This window comes from Anopheles cruzii, chromosome 3 (genome assembly GCF_943734635.1).
Source record: "Anopheles cruzii chromosome 3, idAnoCruzAS_RS32_06, whole genome shotgun sequence".
In the NCBI taxonomy this organism is placed as follows: domain Eukaryota; kingdom Metazoa; phylum Arthropoda; class Insecta; order Diptera; family Culicidae; genus Anopheles; species Anopheles cruzii.
In genome coordinates this window covers 36,573,701-36,593,786 of record NC_069145.1, presented here as the reverse complement: position 1 = coordinate 36,593,786, position 20,086 = coordinate 36,573,701, and the positions used below count along the sequence as shown (strand labels likewise).

Genomic DNA, 20,086 nt, shown 5'->3' with positions numbered 1-20,086 from the left:
TTTCCCGACGGCAACGGCAGCGCGTGTACGGAGCTGAATAATTTATCTTCAGCCACTTAAAACGAAATTTTCACTAACAAACAGATCGGGGACGGGCAAATCCTTCGCCGCATTCGCTGGCTGCCGTGCTGGCTGTGCTGTTTGGGATTAAATTATTTACGCTACAAGCGGCCACCGTGAACCGTGTGGTTAACGGCGAATGATTAGGCGAAGATGCTTCGATAATGTAATGGAATGGAATGGCTTCAATCGGATCGATCTGCGAACGATAAGAAACATTATTTTGCAAAACTTAATCCATCGCTTCTTGAGGATACTTAGCCTAAGCTTTGACCATAACGGTTCACACAGAAAAGTTCACTTCCGTTGGCACTGTTCGAAAATCGAGTACACTCCACTCCGATGGACGGTAATAAATTGAATTACAATTTTGGCACTCGCCCGCCAACACTGGCCCTGGCTACTGCAGCGCATAATTATATACTGTTTCTGAGCTTCATAAAGCGCAAGATTTATTGAATGCATAAAATATAGCGGCAACATCTCGGCACGCTTACACGCGCCGGTCTCCGCTACTGCCATTTGCGATTGCGTTCTACGGCTTCGGAGCATGATTCATGACGCAGCAGCACAGTTCACATTGTGGCATGCTAATAAAACTCGTTTCCGGGTTTTGCAGGACGAAAAACTGCCATAATTTATCGTCCGTCCGTCCGGCCGGCTCGGGAGCCGCGGAAAGAAACTGAAACCGAAACGACCGAGAAGAGCATCATCCCGTGCCCCGACATCATCTTGCCGCCGCCCGTGACCGGTTGTTGTGGCCGAAAGGAAGCCGTTCTTATTCAACCGACTCTTACATGGTTCTACGCGCGGTGTAATCGCGGTACAACCCAACTTCAGCGAACCGTGATCCGGGGCAACTATCGCTTCCTCGCAACCTCTCTTTCGGAAAGAGCTCGGAATCTTGCTCTTCGACCGAGGCACGATCGGCAACGGTTTAAAATTGTAATAGTTGTGCATAAATTGGTGCGCCTTAGACGGTAGACGGTGACGGACGCAAAGTAGAACGTGTCCACAAGATATCACCCGAAGGAGCAATAAAAATGGCCAACGACTGTCGCCACAGCCGCTGTCGAATTACACGCCGGTGGTGCTGGTTTGCAGCCAAACCGGGCCTGGTCCTGGAAAGTGGAAAGGATAAAGCGAAAGAAAAGGATCTCCGATCCGAGCGCGGAGAATAAAGCCGGCACTCGACGGCACTTCGAGTCCTGCCCGAAAAACCCTATTGTGTGTCGAGGTCTGGCAAATGGAATATGGAAGTAAAAATGGAAAGAAACGGAACAGTTAGGCATCGTGGTGGTGTTCGGGGCGAGCCATTTAAGGCGATCTCGATACCCGTCGGACCGATCATGGCGCGAGATTGAGAAGCGCTCGCAAGATCCCCTCGCATCGGTCCCTGTCCACCGGTCCGAGTGAAGTGCTGAACTACTGAGCCCAGCCTTTGCGCCCAACCCAGCAGCGGTGGCCGCAGCAAAGCAAAAGGGGTGGAATTTTATGGCTCAATAAATTTACAACGTTACCGTTCGGGGAGGGAGCGATAAAAAATGTGTTAGGATTTTATTCCTCCATTATTTCGGAACACTTTTTCGGTGGAACGAAACTCGGCAAATGGGACGAAAACGGACGGAACGGAAGATAACGTGAAACCCAACCCATCATCACGATGCGATCCGATGGTGTAATGCTTCGGATTGATGATTTTTAATACAAAAACAATTTGACGCCGTAAGCTGGCCGTGAGCTAAGCCGTGCGTTTGGCAAGCGGTGCGAGCCCATTATATTCGCCTGCCGATGCTGCTGGGCTCTTGAGTTATGATGGGTGATCTTTAGAAATGGCCCCTATTTCGGAAGATATTTTTGGGTTTTCCGGTAAGCCGCGCTCCGTATGGCGCGGATAACGTTTCGGAGTCGCTTAATTTATTCTCTTGGCTGTGTGGTTCCTGGCAAAAGAGTTAACAAATCACAGATCCGCTGTGACAAGTCTAAGCCCCGCCGGTCGGGCCAAGGATGGGCCGCTTCGAAGGTACGGGTGAAATTAAATTATTATGAAGAGTGCCCGACATTACTGAGCGCTTCCGACACGGTTCGACACATTTTGGGCGACCCGGGAAAATATGGCAAATGTATGATAATGTTGTTAAAATATTCTGCTCCGCCTTCTCGGCGAAGCCCTTTCACGCGAAGAATCCGGCAGCATATCATTGGCGGCGGTGCACTGTCCCGGTCCGGTCCACAGGTCGGCGAAACCCGCCATTTCGACGAGCCACCGAACGGTGTACAATCTAAATTACAATGACTTTTCCATTTTATCTCCCCAAATAAAAGGGCGCAAAACAAAAAGCAAGTTTAAGCAAAACCCCTCTCGAAAGCCGATAGCACGAACGGAACGCCGTCAGAAAAGAGTGTCGGATTCCGGAAAGAGCGGTTGGCCCGCTACGCGTTTTGTTTCGGGACAAGCAGCAAAAAAGAAAAACAAAGCCAAAGCGACACACTCATGTTTTATGCTCGTTTATGGTAATTTTTATGCTTTATGTGACAACTTCTGTCGAATTTATGGTAAACTCAATGTGGAGGCCGCCATCAAAAAGGCCAGCCAACCGTCGTCGTGTTTCAGTCGTCGAGCCAGTAGTTTGGTGGGCCGTTGTCTGGCCGATGGTGACCTCATGTTAATTTGAACCCTACCCGTCGCCGCATACTCTGCTATGTTTGCCGCTTGGCACTCGGAAAACCCACGTCAATGCACAACCCCAAGGAGAACGTGATAGCACGCGCCCGCGCAGGAGAGATAGAGAAAGGGCGAAAAAAGGAAGAAAAAACTGCAAACACAAATTAAAAACCGATCCACTCGAGACGATCGTGTTCATTTCCATCTAATAAATAATGAAATTCAGACTGTCCATCCGGTTCTCGTCCGCCGCCGCCAGCCGCCGGACGGTTCCCGGGAAGTGAACCAGATTTACGGACGACCCCATGTCGAATGGCCATGGGGTGCGATTTTCATTAGGTCTCGGCCTTCCCTTTCTCGGCACCGTTATGATGCCCAGCTGGTGGCCACCGAGGGGTTCACTCTAATTCTGCAACCTTTCTACTGCATGCCAGCGAGTGCCACCTCTTATCATTTTCAACACGCAAGCGCTTCCTTTCTGCAATCCATTACGAAAGCATTGTGGTTTGCATTTGGAAACTTTGCTGTCCCGATGTTGATTCTGGGTTTTTGAAACGGGGCACCAAAGTGCGGATGTTGCGGGGCGGGTACTAAAAATCCTCTCAAACAAATCGACTTAATGCAATTCCCATTACAAAATCGAAAGCGAATCGCCAAAGGCTGATTGCGGCTACCACCACTTGATGTTCGCGAATGGCGCAACGGTTATTTATCTTCTTTTTTTTATGTAATTAGTGTCGTTCGGCGGGCGAGATGCACCAGCCAGTGGCCAGCCAGTAATGGGGACGCATGACGATGGCCGATAATTGATTGATTGCTTCATTGAGTTGCGAATGCAGTGAAACGCTGCCAATCCCTGACGCAGCAGAACGAACCTGCGGACAAAATGAGTGCAAACAGCAAAAGCAGACAAAATTGTCATCGGGGTGACGCGGTGCGCATGAATGAAGTGCATCGATTTTGTGGGGTCAGATTGGTTGCATTCCCACACACACACACACACGCAGATACCGGTCACCGGCCGGATTGCGGTTGATCGACGATGATGACGGTGCTGAGTGGTTGGCAGCCGGCAATTGTGTAGATACAGGCTGTGCCGAGTGAAGGAAACGCGGCCAAATTGGAAAAAAAAAAACATTATGTGGGGCGTATTCAAAGCGGCAAAGTTCACTGCAGATAATATGCCTACGGGAATGCACACCATGCAATATATCGGAGAACAAAATGATAAGCTCAGAGCGATATGGAAGGAAGGAACACGGAACGTAGGGCGAATCGGCTGACCCAATCTGAGGCACTGCCACTGCCGGAATGCCACACTCCAGGGGGCTCCAGGGAGCCAGGAGCGTGCGTCAATCCGGTGACATTTGGGTCAGCGGCGTGAAAAAGGGGTGGCTTTTGTAATGCCGCACGCACGCACCCGTCTGCCGGGGTGCAAGCAGCGAATGGCAATGGCACTGCAAAAAAATGGGCACGACCAGAGCGGGGACAACAAAAACTCCGAAACAGCTTTTCAATACTCAAATGCCACACGGTGTGGCCAGCCCGTGTATAGATCAGCCCGATGGAATTAAAATGCCATTGACAATTTGCGGTGACCGCGTGCGCATAAATTACGGGCGCACATGTCGGGTTGATGTGCGCGTTGTTTATTTTCTCGCCTTTTTTCCACAGATTATTTTTGGTTTGTAAACAATATTGCTTTTGCGGTGTAGCAGCACCGTTCCCACACCGTGTGGAACTTTAATTATCCAAAACATTTCCATCACCCTTCAGAACAACATGTTCCATCGGCTCGTTGGCTGCACATTTGCATTTATGGCCCCGTGGACGAGACGTGCTAAAAAAACCGCCCCGTGGTCTCCGCCTCCCGGTACAATACTTTATTTTCGTTTTTTAAGCACCACAACACAGGTTTGCATTCGTTGGGTACCCGTGGGACTCGTGTGTTCACAGAACGTGGATATTTTGAGGGCAATAAATTCCTATAAAAATGTTATGTAAATAATGTGATTGGACAGGGTAATCAAGTGCCCGAGAGCTTGGCAGTGGAAGAGTTCTCTGCGGCGAAAGGAAAGCTAAGCACTTTCGATAAGTATTGCTACACCTTCATGGCTAAGCATCATCGTTGGGGATCGATTTAACCTTTGATTCCAAAAACTGAACAGTTGAAATATTAACAGGAATTTTACATTAACAAAAATGTACAAGAGAACCTTCTTTGGAAGGTGGGAAGTAAGCGCAACTGGTGCTAAAACCCGATTGCTCCGACGTAAGTGACGTTCGTTTGTTTTCAGAACCACAATGCTAGCTGTTGTCCGAAACTGATCATCAATGAACGTATTGTCAAAAATCAAAGCTCACCGACGTCAACTGCCGCTTTGAAGCATTGAGGATGTTGTTGAAGTTGTAAGGGCCCTTAGTGCCGGCACACTTATGGTGCACGAAATGTAGAATATTTTGCCAAAAGAATTGCCCACGGCTGGGCAGTTTAGGTTCGCAGTCGCATATGACAGTCCGAGAGCATCTTACTGCAAAAATGGACAAATAATGTGCACATCGCCGTATGCTGCTCGGCCTAACGAATTGCGTTCCGTTACGGCTGTCGGCAGTGAAATAAAAGTTTCAAGTCATTCCAGTGCCGCGGGGCTGCGGGCGTTCAACGGAGCAGATACGATTCGCTTCACCGTGGCGTACAACTCCGAAACTTCTGCCAAGGGAACTACGGTGATCTACGGAGGGCAACGACGCTCGTCACATTTTTTTAATGGCGATGATGCTAAGCTATAAAAATAATTCCATGAAAGTATTACCCATATATTTGGAAATAACAATGACAATTAAATTGAAACGTGGTCATCATTCGTTCACTGCAAAAAAATGAGGATACACACAGAGCTTGTTTTGTTTTACCTCAATTGTTACTAACATTTACATAGCTGTTATTTTCGTTTATAATTTCTTAAATGTTGGAAAATAGTAGTTTTTATGTAAACTATGAAATTTTCTCGTTCATTTGCTCAAACATTCCTACCGTGCGCGTTCATTTTCACTACTACCCTGAAACCCAGCTTCCTACTCCGTGATTGCACGGATGCGCCCTAACAGGTCTTCTACAGTTCGATCGTGACGTTCGTTAAAAACCGGTTCTAATAATACTAATTTAACGGAGAGCACTAGCATATGCTTCTGTACAAGTACAAGTGGTGTATGCCGGGAATCGAAAGTTATGCTTCCGTTTCCTGATACCACCATTTGTCAGTGGCGTGATAGAGTTTGGCCCGTCACAATACCCGCCGCAGTACCGCGCACTTTCGATTGAGGGATTTGGTTACACGTTCCTGTTCCGGTGAGTGGATCGGACACCACGACCCACACAAAACATGTACTGTTATTCTGACGCCACGGGTGCCTTTTATCTATAATTAAGTTTAAAAATATGTGCTAGAAATCGGTCGTAATCCGCTGGTGGTGTAGAGGTAAATGTATCTTAAATATGTCGAAAATTGTTGGAAATTCTTCAATAGTCTCTCGTTTACGATATAAAAATACTTGTTTATATAACAAATAAAATCACTTTGATGTCGTTTAGGTGATTTTGCCTACATCTATTATCATAGGTTGGTTCGTTACTGCTACACGTCTCTGCCAACGTCTAGTTTACTTTCTCAACAATCGTATCGACAAAAATACAAAAAGAAGAAAACGCTGACATGCTATCTACTATCGTTTACGATCCTTCCGGTTGCTTCTCGATACAAGGTTAGCTCAGTACTACAAGTGCCAAACACAGCAAACGAAACCGGAGAATTCGTGCGACGAAAAATGTCGTGGACCCGTTAAAGTGTGCAAGTTGCATGCACGTACACTGCAGATGTTGAAGTGCCGATATGCTGGTTTACTTTACAAAATATAGTGAAACATTCGGAGTTCAAAAAGTCCGCATAAATATGTTAACAATTGAGGACTTTATCAAAATCTTCCGTTCCATGTGCACGAAAGATGCTTTCACGCCGTATCGTAAGGGAGCTCACATTATTGCAGAATCCTCTTACAGTTCAATTGACCTTTCATTGTATGCCTCAAGATTTCATCGTACCGATCACGAAGAAAACTATAAAAATTACTACAAAAAACTCCGCACTGAGGAGTGCTGTTTTAAAAAATTTCCACCCCATTAAATCTACTCCCTCCTCCGAATCTGTTCATAAGGATCTTGTTCTATTGATTAAATTTTCTTCTGAGCCTTAACAATTTTGTTTTGACAGCTGCAAAATGGATTCACAGATATAAATATAAATCTTCCGTCTGTTGACTACGCCCGCCCTCTCGCTTGCCTTCGATACACATATTGCTAAATATATATAAAAACAAACATATCTCTCTAAGTTGTCGTATCTACTCTGCCAGTATCATCCATTGGTCCATTGGGTTCGTATCAATCGTAGCGATCTTCCATAGTAGGATCATTATTGTTCAGCCAGAATCCATTACACATTGCTCAAAGTTTTCGTTTCAGTGCATTTTGAAACGAAAATAATGTTAAAAACTTGTTCCTCTATTTCCATCATACATACTATTAGTTGTTTGCACTATCTACAATATCGATCCATTTTTTTTCTGGCACCCCATTTTTACATGTCTCTCAACACCAGCTCCACGGTTCGATCTTAAGTATCAACCTTAGCGGGGGATGCACCAAAACGGGTTCGTATCCTGTTTAACTATGACCACGCTGTACGAACTTCTTCGACGTACATATTGGGGACAGGATTGTACTGTGTTTAAATTTGCAGCCTATCGCTAGAGCATTAACACTATGGAGCTACTTACACACACACACTTTCTACGCTCCGAATGGCCGGAGTCACGCGCTTCTGAGAAGCTCTTTCACAGTCGATCAGTGCACGGCGTCAATGTCCCTTTGGGCACGGGAAATTTTCAGTTTATCCTTCGGTGTATTGTTTTCGCCTGATTCTAGTGCAAACATTTTCATCTTCTCTTTAAATGACAACTTTTCCGGCACGGGTTCGCTCTTTTGTTTCTGCTGTTGCTCTGCCAACCGCCTGGTGCGAGGGTCACTATATTGCAGCAATGAAAAACATGTGACATGTTAACAGTGTGCCCATTGACGATGCCCCCCAACAAGAGCACTCTCTGCAGTACCTACCGATAAACTTCCTGTGCTCCAATAACGCCTGGTGTCGCCTGTATTTGCATGTTCCAGTTTTCACCGTCCGGGGTGGTGGGAGTGTGCAGCATAGCGGGCATCGTTTCATCAATGAAGCGCTGTGAATGAAACCGTCCAAGCAACCCGTTGTTAGTGGAAAAGCTTTTCCAACCAAAGTTCACGTTGGACCGGTGGCGCCATCGTGTGGTCGTTCCCGGAGTGAAAAAGCGTCCGCTCTACTTACGTCAGGATCCGGCCGCTCCAGGATGGTACCAAGTTCTCCTGGGCCACCAACCGCCGTTGAGTCGTTTCCGATGACACCACCGATTAAATGTCCGGCTTGGGTATAGCCCGCAACACCGGAGTTCATCAGCGGTGTCGATGGGTTGTTGTTGTTGCCAGCATCTTCATCGTGGAAAGAAACGCGTTTGTTGTCCTTGTAGCTACTATTGGCATGCTGCAATAGCATGCTGGAGGAGCTTCCCGCTGCAGGAGCAATGGTCGATAATGCTTGTTGCTGCTGCTGATTGCTGATAGTGTTGCTGTTCGGCGGTGCAGTCATCAGCAAACTGTTGTTACCATACCGTCCTCCTACCGGAAGGGTGTTTGTGTTGTTGTTTAGCACATTTTGCTGCTGCTGCTGGTCCAAGGCCGGACTGTGGGTACCACCGAATGGAAGCTTCATTGGGGCACCGTTGGGGCCAGGGCCGGGCCGCAGCTTCTGCTGCTGCTGTGACATAATCACATACGAGCTGTTGCGTTCTGGTGGCGGAGGAGGCGGAACACCACCGCTACCGACGCTGTTTGCCTCGCCTGCCATCCCAGCGTATCCACTGCCACCGTTGTGCAGTAGAAGCTGTTCGTGACCGGTACCACCGTACTCGCTATTCTCCCGATCCTCTCCCAGTAGACCGGACGTTAGGTTGAGCTGATTCATGTCCAGCACCATCTGCGACATCATCTGGTTGGCGTTGGTATTGTTGGCGGTGATTTCGCTCAGGTTGAGCTGTGCGCGAGCGGCCGGATGGTTGCTACCGTTGTCGTGCGCAAAGCTTGCCGTTTTCGTGGCTCCACCCTTTGACGGTGAAGAAGGTGTGCTGCTGTTGGTGTTATGTTTGAGGATACTCTTCGGTTGTATCAATGGGGGTCCCCCGTGCTGGAAGTTGGCAATGGTTGTCGAAACGGATGATGCTACGGTGGATGACTGTTCGCTGGATGTTAGCGAAATTGTGTCAGCAGTGCCCTGCTTGATCTCCACTTGCTTCAGCTTGGTCAGTGGTGCGGTTAGCGGAGCGTTGTTCGCTTGAGTCAAGCGCACTACCTCCTGCACATTGCCCTGGTCCTTTCCTCCGTACGGCATATCCGTGTCGTAGTCCTGGTCTTCCTCCATTGCCCGCCGCTCAAAGTCGCGCTCGAGCGCCAGCGTGCGAAGCTGTTCTTCCTGCTGCGACGTACGCTGTGGCAACGACTGCAGCTCCATTATTTGCTGATCCCGCCACGCTCGTACATGCTCACGGCGCAGTTCCGTTTCCTTTTCCTTCTCTTCGCGCTCCCACGGATTATTACTGCCAAGCGGGTTTCCACTTTTGCTTTGCGTCATCGTCGGATAGTAACCGACCTTCGGCGGTTCAGAGCTGCTGTATGGTGCGCCGCTGTTCGGTGCAGTTCCACTGCCCGGCTTAAACAAAGGGTGCGTTGATGCGGGCGGAAGCGGTGGTTGATCTTCTGGCCCCCGGACGGGTTTGGGCGCCGTTGACGGAGGCATCATGTGTGGCTGGTGATGCTGCTGCTGCTGGGGCAATGGTTTGTTCCCTGTGCCCGTATTGTATGCGACCGGCTGCTGCTGCTGCTGTTGGCGTCGTTTGATAAGTTCATTCATCTCGGCAAGCTTTGCTTGGCCGCGAAGCAAAGAGTGATGCTGTGCGACAAGCTGCTGTTGTTGCTGTTGCGCTTGCTCGTGTGAGTACATTTGAGGCGACAGCATCGGACTTCCGTTAGCACTGCCATGATAGCTGAAGCCAGCACCACCAGCGGGACTACCGGGTCCGCCGGGAATCATGTTCACATTTTGCATGCTCTGGCTGGCGGATATTCCTCCTCCACCGACGGGTGGATGATGATATCCTCCACCGGCCACGGAGTGTGCAATGTTGGGCATCGACGGAGCCATCATCTGATTCATGCGCAGACTCTGTTGTGCTTGAACGTCCCGCATGAAGCCGTTCACATTGCTCACCGCCGGTCCTCCCATGGGCTGCTGTTTCGGTCCTACACCCATCGACGACGCAAGCCGACTGTTGATCGTGTTCATCTGTTGCTGATGCTGCGACACGTTCGTAAGATTACCGCTATTACTATTACTACTAGGCTGATTAGGCATCGTGTAAGACATAGAGTTTGGTGTTGTCAGTAACAGATTACTCGGGTTGATACTGTTACTGCTATTATTGCTATTAAAATAGGCAGACGCTGGACGGCTTAAAATTGGGTGCTGCTGCTGTTGGAGTTGATGCTGCTGCAGCAATTGCTGCTGTTGCTGCTGCTGCTGCTGGAGGTGAGCGTTGCTGCTAGAAGCACCGGGAGAATTGAGCGATGACTGCAGGGGCATCGGAGGTCTACAAACGAAAGCGAAAAGTATTTTTTAAGAACACAGACTGCTAAATTATGACCAGCATTAGAACTTACCTATCGCCGAGATTCGGATGGCTTTGATTTTGTGCTCGGTACACGCTGAGATTCTGATAGAATCCCTGATCCTGACCCGTCGCCGATGTAGCGATTCCACCTACTCCTGGTCCTCCTGCAATGCCTCCACCACCAGCAAGATTGTGTATACTACGGGATTTATTGGCGGAAGAACCTGCGGAAGCACAAAACATAACAAAACATGAGAGCTTACGATCTTTGATTGAACTTAAAACATTAATGCTTACCAATGTTACCAACATGGTGCAGTGCGGGAACCGATTTGCTATTTAGAAGCTGCTGTCCGGCGGATGGTGTAGGTACGGGTGGTTTGCTGATATCACCGCTACTGGTGGTACCGATCCGGGTCATGTCGCGTTCGGACATTCTTCGACCACCTGTGCACGTTTCGAGAGCGGATGCAGAGTGACAATGGATTAGAACATTTTTGAAGCACAGTGTCACAGAGTTCGAAGCATAAAACGAAACGCTTGGATTAGTTGATAGTAGGTGCTGTTAAAGTTTGCTCCGTCGATCTGGGTTGTAACATTCACCAGCAATCGATTAATATGTGTGTGAGTGTTCATGTGTTATGAAACGATTGCAAATACGGGGACAGCTCAAAGCATGCACAAATCGTTGGACTCTGTGTCCGTGACTTCCGGTGAACGAGTAATTGCAGTGGCGGTTTCAACAAAATAATGTGAAATAAATATTTGAATGTTCATCAACTCTACGATTAGTTGCAACATCTACAAATGGAGGGCTTCAATTATTACTTATGATCATTCCCCATTCAAACACGCATCGGGTTTGCTTTGCGTGACTCATTGAATGATGGAAATAAGATCAGGAATGATATTATTATTATTTCGACTCAAGCACAATACGAAGCAATAGGAGACAATGATACTGTTTCGTTCAAAGCAATGCTCATAGTCAGGCCTCTTGCTCTACTACTCTCTCTACGTTCGCTCTCGGATAAAAAAACACACACACTGTGAGGCTGGAAAGAAGCGTGATACGCGGCAAATCCCTTCGGAGATTGGCCAAGAAGCAGCAACAATACTATATATCAACGTTTGCGAGGGAAGGAGCGAACGATTTACTTTCTGGTCAACTCTCTTCACCGGGAGATGACTCTTCGCTGCGCGGGACCGTCGCAGCCTCGAGTTTGCTGTTGATTTGCTTAAGAAGCCGCAGTATGTTATGTTGTTTCTTCAACTGGCGTGGCGTTTGTGGCGTTGGTGCTAATTCCGGCCAGCTATTTCGAAGCGCGGATGATGAAGTTGATGGACCCATGCCGCTGCTGTGCAGGAAGGTCAATGCTACTTGCTGATTTTCAATGTTGGTGCAATTTGGACGGCACACTTTCAGCTTGCGCAGAATGAACCCATCGGGAAGTGCGTGTGGTGCGAATCCGTAATCGGCCGTATAATAATTAGCAACGTCCGGTATGCTTTGGCGGCCCTTACGAGGATGGGTTTCGATAGCGGGATAACGGTGAGGTTTCCCACTGTGGCAGCTCCTACTCGTATCACTCTGACCGATGGAATCCTCACACGATCGTGCCCGTTGTTGCAGCAACGTGCAACTTTCGTTCGAATTAGCAGCAACATCTAGCTCTTCTCCGACGGAGCCGAACACACTCCAGTGCTTCAGTTGATCGAGTATTTTGCATTCCTCCTCAGTCGACAGGCGATCGGTGGTGTGCTTTTCTAATGATTCGCGTTCACGAGGCATGTTTCGAACGTTTGCCCGTTTAGACTGCATCCATGGATTGTTGTTTACGTCTTTCAAAGAGTCGTAGAATCTAGTCAAGGCCTTCACCTTCCCGTTTCCAAATTTCATCTGTTCACATTTCGAATCGGTTTGGTAAATGGTCGCAGAATCATTGCGGTTTCCTCGGGGTGATCGTAGTGATGCAAGGCCTACTAGAAAAGTGACGATTGATGTGTGAAGTATCATGGTTAGTGCTAATGCTTTTGTGAAGTCGTTTGTTCTTAAAGAATTGAACGGGAGGTGGCGAAAAAATGGCGGACTGACTGGAGCGAAAAAAAACTTGCTCCAAAAGTACACACATATGTAAGTAGAATCAAAAAAGAAAGCTCGTTCACGGAACTAGCGAAGAAGTAGTGCTTGGGAACATAATTGAGTAAAAATGGCGTGAAGTAACTAGAAATTCAATATTACGCAGGACTTGCATGTCAGATGCACCTGGTAAAGGAGTCGGGTTGCATCGTTGCCCTATTTTTGGGCACTTGGCTGGTATGGATACACATTTCTTCATCACGTTTGCCAATCAAGAGTAATGCAAAATAAAATCGTGAGCTTCATCGGTTGTCATGACAATGGGAACAGCAGGAACACGAAATTGCATGCAAAAAAGTGGAATGTAAATAGCGAAAATGGAAACCACCAAAAACGAATGGAAACAGCGAGCGAAGAACCAATGAATCGCACATCGATACTTTGTGGGTTGCGGGTGATAAACGGGGCTCGTGGATATGTGCTCCGAAAGATAAAAAATGCAAACATATGAATGAAAGCTGCAGCTTCGGACGAAAGAATAGATGAAATAAGAACAATTTTAGTCTCAGTCTCCAATGAACAATAAACACGAGCACAGCAGCAAAGTGGGAACAAATGTGATACCGGAAAGAGGAAAGGCACAATGGACACAACAAACGTAACAACGTGTACCTGCGCACTCGTTGGGAGCAGACTTACTTAGGGTAAAGCAGAAAGTAGTGCCTGCGGTCGGGAACGCTAATTCCGCTCTCTGTTCAGTCGCTGTGGCCGTGTGGCCAGAAGATATTGAATGTGTTTGCTTAGTAGCCGAAGGATTGCCGATTCTGGCTGCATAAAAGAAAAACACAACTGATACCGAAACAAGAGCACACGCGGCGGAACCGGAACCGAAGAATCGTGAAGCAGAGGAGTGAGCCTACCAAACGAAGCGAGAAAACCGAAGAAACCGCTCCACGGAAACCAAACACAAGAACGCCAGGTACGCCAGTTTTATCGGAGAATTTTACGGAAGAAGTGGACAAGTTGTCTCGCCGTACCTTTCGTACCACCGCCACTTCCACCACCGCCAGTTTCTTCGTGCGATGCATCTTCGTTTCTGTCATCGCTATCGCGGCTGATTTCTTCCTCCCTTAAAAGCCGAATATTTCGCAACAGCTTACAGTGATCAGTGTCCACCGACCGGTTGTCGGTGCTGTTATCGATCGCTTCGGTTACAAAGTATGATGACGTCCGCCGTTCGAAAGGCTGATCTTCACCGCTTTCTTCTTCCGACTTCTGCTGTCCGAACAGTGTCTTCCGCGAGCAGCAAACGTCGGTGGTTTCATCATCAACTACTTGAACGGCGCCGGTGGCCCGTGGTCGCCCCTCGGCGCTATTATTGCTGCAATAGTAGTTATTATTGACGTTCACATTGGCCGTCCCACTGAAGTGGCGTATCACGTAATCCCTAATGGTGTCGATTGGACGTTCTTGATCGCCCCCCTCGACTCTTGGTTCGCTCATCAGTATCGAGTTCGGCTTAGCGGGCGGCAATGGTTCGTCCACGCTTTGAATGTTGTTGTTATCGCGTGGATCTGCCACCGCCTCGCCGGTGGTGCTTTTATTGCTTTGTGATGCGGAGTGAAACATCTCCGCGACGGACATTGCAGCTTCGACACCGCCGTTCAGATGATGCTGCTGTTGTTGCTGAAAGTTTCCCAAATTGTTTAGATGGTTGTTCTGGTTGTTGTTTAAACGATTCAAATGCCTCGAACACTCATCTACGCACTCATCAGCGAATCGCCCGGCGGCCCTTGTTTGCCATTCGGGAGCCATTGTTCTATCTGCTCCATCGTCGTACCCATCGTCGTACTCGTGATGATCGTTAATAATGTCGAAACTAACCGTTTTGCGACACGACGCATTGCTACCCCGTCGGCTGGCGCTGTTGATCATAATGCTCGGTGGATGGTTGCCACTGTTGGGATTATTACCATTACTGCCACTGGGACCAACAGGTTGATTGACTACGGTAACAGAAGGTAACACTGGTTCGCTGGCGTTGGTTCCGGAATCTGTTTGGCTAGCGGCATTGTTGACCGTACTGCGACTCCTCGAACCGGGCGCTTCCTCCCCGTCGTCCTCATCTTCATCGATGAACGGGATGTCATCAAGATTTACGTCCGCCACGAAAGACAGGTTCGATTCGGTCGACGGCGCTTCGATGCGTATCTCGAACACGCACGCCGGAGGAACGCGTGTGGACTCCGTCGTCGTGACTGGTGCTTCGGCCGCCGGTTCGGTTGATTCGTCGATTTTTATCATTTCCCTGCTGCTGTGGCTATTGCTTCGTGAGTCGTAATCTTCGACATAGATTGAGGGTGGCGTGTCGTAGCGCACTGGCTGCTGCTGTTGGGCGATACCTGCTCCTACTATTCGTCCGATACTATTCAGACTATTGCTACGGCTACGATGCTGATTGTAGTAGATGCTGTTCAGGCTCGTGCTCGACCGGCAGTCCCGATAGCGGGGATCGAAGTGAATCTGCTGTAACTGATCGTTCGACAGAATGTCCTCGTGCGAGAGCGACAGGCTGTAGCGTCGCTGACTGATGTCGGGATTCGACATCCGGCGGTACGCGGCATCGTTGTGCGTGAGAAATGGCGTCGAGTACGTGTGATTCATCACCACGGAGGACAACGGTCGGCGCAGAGACCCGCGCCGTGACTGTCGGCTGCCTCCGCCGGAGCCATAAAAATTAAGACTTTCGTTTGAACGGCCAAAGTGGTAGCGATGATTGCCATCATTATCGTACACGTTACAATTGAACTCATTTTCCATCTCTGATCCCCCGCCGGAGAACAGTAATTTGTCAATCAACAAAGCACCAAGCACCGCGTCCCAGAAACATAATCAAAAAGGACCGACATAAAGTACATAAAGTAACATTACGAACAACAAATAGTATCGACATAAGTAATGTAATCGACATCGTGTTACCATATTAGTGTTTTGGTTAGGAAAGTTGTTAGTGAATTATGTTGAAAACCCGCCATGATCGCGTATCGCGCACGCGTGATCGATCCACAGCAGCAAGAAAAAGGAAGAAGAAAATTCGTCGAGCAATAAGAAAATAGCATATACAAATTGCGCCAACTGCTCATAAGGGCAAATTTAAAACAGTACATAATTAATGTGTTCAAACCTCAACCCGGAGTGATTGTTAGTCAAATAAATAATATACCAAATAAACGAGCATGAACGAAATTGTACAACTTCCTAACTGTTTTTCGTGAACTATTAATAAACAACTAAACAAATTAGTGAGAGAAAATAAAAAATAAACAAAATGGGTTATAATCGTAACACAATTCGTTTGTTTTATTGTACTGTTAATCTCTATGCGCATAATGTATTGTGGTCAGTGTTTGTTAGGTAGGAAACCAAAGAGCCCGGAAAATTCAACTGACGAAGCACTTACCGCGCTGTATGACGGGACTGGGCTGCTGAAGGAGGGTGGCTAAACCGTGATAGATGGCACCTTGCTTGGCGACCTTCAGCGTGACGACGGGCCCCGTGCGAACGAGGTGATCCGCAGCGCGTTCCTGCGTTATTCCGATCAGACTTTGTCCGTCGACCTCGAGTAGCTGATCGCCCGCCTGCAGCCGTCCATCCAGATCGGCTGCTCCACCACCAACCACCGACTTGATGTAGATACCGAGCCGCTCCTGGCCGGCCCCTTTGGCGGCTACAATCGACAGCCCCATACCGTTGGCGTTTTTGTGGAGTTTGATAATTTGTACCTCGGGCTGTGGCAACTTGCTAGACATTACGCTTGGTGAGCGCCCTTGATTGAACTGGTGCATGTACACCGTCCACAGTCCAATGCTGGTCGGTTGGGACGCGAGTCGACACCAGCCGGCCATCTGGAAGGGGTTGAGAAAATCCACCAAGCCCGCCGGTATGCCACGGACTACGTCACAGCTGAAACCATCGTCGGGCAGAAGCAGCGCCAACGGCAGCTCGGGCGATTCCTCCAGTCGGATTTCGCGTCCATCGGCACGGCTTAGCTCATCGGCCACCGATTCTGCCATCCGCACCGCAGTGTCGATCAAGTTTCGGGGGATCGTTTCCTGTGAAAGGAGCGCACCCATTTGCAGCGAATTCAGGCGGAAGCAGGAGCAAGCCAGCTGCTGCACATCGGAGACGGACGTTTTGGGCGCTTGTAGGAACTGGGCGCATTGATTGATTTTTGCCAAATGGCAGTCGGCCGCCAACTCGAGACCCTGCTTTTCGGCCCACAGTTCCAACAACGATAGCCGTTCGCTCAATGCTTTGCCCCAAGCACTCGTGCACATGTGGGAGGTCGTAACGAACTGAAAGAAGAAATTACACAAAATTAGCCGCGATCAAAATAATTCAACGTTGGAGACTATCGAACGTGTAACAGGGTAACCTCTATTGACGCTTACCTTATTAAAACAGACAACATTGATGTAGTGGAACAATTGCGAGAACAGCTGAATGGTTAGGGCCGCGTTGACGCGACACCGGCGAAGTAGCGCCATGGCTGAGCCGAGCACCGACAGTACCAGACCGGCAGCCGAATCGTGATCGATGTTTTCCGACAGGAACTGGTTCAGCGTTTGCGACAGTTCGACGTGAAATATCGACACCAGATTACGGAACGCGGTCTGCACGCTCTCGGCCAGCACTTCCTGCGCCTGCACACTGAACGCCGAGATGTGACGGTCCGACTTCAGGAAGTGCAGAAACTCGGAACTATTGGCCATCCAGAACGAGAGAATTTTGGCGTCCGTATACTGCTCCTGGACAACGTTCTGAATCAGGTTGGCGACGTGGTGCAGAAACACGGTTAACTTGTGCGCCCGTTCGGTAGGCTGCAGATCCGGACGATAGTGCGTCGATGCCCGGTATCTGGCACAAAGGTAGAGCGTGTAGACCGGAGCGAGCTTGAAGTTGGGCGAGTTGACGTCCAGTTCGCTAATGACCGACTGGAGGAACGGTTCCTGGTTTTGCTCCGGAAACTCGAGTACCGCCGGGAGAATCGGTTCCTGGCCACCCGGTTCTCCTGCTATCGAGGTTGCTGCGTGTGACGGTTGAAGCTTTGGGAAGGTGCTGGTCCTGCGAGACAAAAAACAGAAGAACGCCATTATAGGACCTCCATGCGAGAACTAGAGACGGCGGCAGAGGTAAAGATTTCATCGCACAAAGTGAAGACAAATAGCATAGAGCATTTGCGTAGCGTAAAGTGTTAAGAAACAAGGAAAGCTTTTCAACAGTAATGTCAGCGACGAGCGGTAAGTATCGAGACGAAAGGTTAAAGGAGATGAAGAGCAGATTTGCAGAAAGCGGAAAGGACCGTGGACGGAATGATGCAGCTGCGCCAAATGTATGCTTCACCATTCTCGCTCCAGTCCAGGTGTTGTTTTGTTGAGAGAGTGCTGTGTACGGTTACCTGTCGTTGGTTGATCCAATTGATTTAAAACTCGAAATTGACTTTGTTTCCGTTTCGCCAACGTTACCGGCACCCGGTCCTCCTCCACCACCGGGCATGCTCTCGTTCTCGGCGAGCTCTTGATTATGGGCTTTACTGATCGACTCGTCACCACCCGCCATCGCGTCCGGACCATCGATGGCCGTCACAAGGAGACCACCCGGATGGTGGTGGTGCATATGTGGATGAGATTGTGGCGGATGCTGTGACCCCGGGGTTGACTGCATGTCGAACGAACCCGTTTTGCCAAACAAGTGTTGCTGCTGTGGCTGCTGCTGCTGCTGTTGCGGCTGATGATGATGCTGCAAATGAGCGGTGTCGCCACTGTTTGAAGCACTCGGCCCCCCGTCAAGAAAGCTTGTCCCAGCGCTTCCGGGAGCCAGCTTTGAGCTCATCTGAGTAGAGCTGATCGGACTGTCGGATTCATCTTCATTCCAAGAGGTTGGTGACGTTGGCGATCGACTGATGACGACAGTGACGTGACAGATGACGTTCCAGAATGGTCCGCAAGTTGTTGTGCAATTCGGAATTTAAATGTGCAGTAAAGTGTTGTGTGTTGCGTGTGAATTAAGCGTGAACGAAAATGGCGTAGAATTTGGAATAATGAATTACGACAACGGTTTGCGAGTGAGCGTGGCAGAACGATAACACAACACGACATTAAGCACAACGACAACATTAGCATCAACAGATTCAACACATAGAATGAGAAAAATAAATAAAATAAAAATGATAAAATGAAATCCGATTAATTCATGTTTCAAAACAACCATACAAATGTTACACAATTCAAAAATGGTGACCACATGGTATGAGCACACACAAATATTTATCTTTAAACAAATATACATTCTTACTGAAATACCAACAATACACGTTTTGAAAGCGAAAGAACCATTTAATTTTTTTTTAATCTTTTCGACGGTAAATCATATCAAGCACAAGCGCGAGAAGCGAGTTCTAATATGTACGCATCTCGCTTCAGCATTAAAATGTAAAAGCCATAAATTGTACGACACCGACCCAGACACGACCGGTGGTGTGTGGACCGCATAACCATTTCGCCACGAGGCTCTCTACCATAAACTGTGCTAACGGGACTTACCTTTCATACAAACAAGCCGAATCAAGTTGAGATTGCGACAGTGCCAGGTTGTAGCGGCCATCGGAGGGAGAGTCTACGAACCGGTAAGACGCCACTCGGCCGAACATAACCACAGATCCGTTCTGTAAAAGTTGTGAAGCAAAGTAAGAACATGAGCCTAAACGACAACCTTTTTCTGGCGCAGGACAGCAGATCCTTTCTCGAGGGATAATAAAATTCAATATTTTAGTTACACGACCAAAGCGAGGAGATAAGAAGCAAAAGTTAACCCACAAACAAGTGTCTAACGACGGCAAAAACTGATTTTGGTGACGCACAGCAAACGCCAAGAAAGTTGCATTCTTTTCTTCGTTTTTCGTAAATTAAGTGGCAACAGAAATGAAAGCACAGTGTTGTAAACGACATTTTGGGTTGCCTTTCATACGACGAATGTCAAAAAGTTTTGTCGGGAGAACCTTCACTTTAATGTTGAAATTGTCAAAATAAAGTTACTAAAAGTATATTAATACTTTGAACATGAAGGAACCAGACACGGAAACTCTTTGCAAATGAATTGTGTTCATGATATAGCAAACATTCTACCCATTTTGGGTCAACTGCAAAAAATAAAGATAAACATACATACTTTCTAAAGCAACGTTTGTATCATATTTTAACCGTTTTTTGTTCTCATAACGATTTACGGTTTTCTGGCCTTAGGTGTACGTAACTAATTCAGACAGTTTAAATTAAAACCCTTGTAACTTTCCAGGCTTAATGGTTTTAATCAAGACCGTACACAGTCCACAGTGTCCGTCTTTCCGAAGACCAACCCTCATCCATTGCACGAGTTACCAGTGCTGCTAGAGAAGTACGTCGCAAGCAAAAGCGAGT

The 20,086-nt window shown here is 48.2% G+C and overlaps 1 protein-coding gene across 1 annotated transcript in view; it reads right to left on the bottom strand.

Moving 5' to 3' along the window:
- Positions 1-5,643: 5,643 nt before the first annotated feature.
- LOC128274802 (afadin) overlaps positions 5,644-20,086 on the bottom strand; it is a 31,394-nt gene continuing 16,951 nt past the window's right edge. Inside the window, exons 7-15 of the mRNA XM_053013113.1 lie at positions 19,214-19,335; positions 18,070-18,570; positions 17,063-17,735; positions 16,072-16,966; positions 10,829-10,978; positions 10,581-10,755; positions 8,140-10,510; positions 7,896-8,014; positions 5,644-7,806 (exon numbers count right to left, since the gene is read on the bottom strand). Coding sequence (XP_052869073.1) covers positions 7,626-7,806; positions 7,896-8,014; positions 8,140-10,510; positions 10,581-10,755; positions 10,829-10,978; positions 16,072-16,966; positions 17,063-17,735; positions 18,070-18,570; positions 19,214-19,335 — 5,187 coding nt within the window. The 3' untranslated portion in view covers positions 5,644-7,625. The remainder of the gene's footprint in view (positions 7,807-7,895; positions 8,015-8,139; positions 10,511-10,580; positions 10,756-10,828; positions 10,979-16,071; positions 16,967-17,062; positions 17,736-18,069; positions 18,571-19,213; positions 19,336-20,086) is intronic.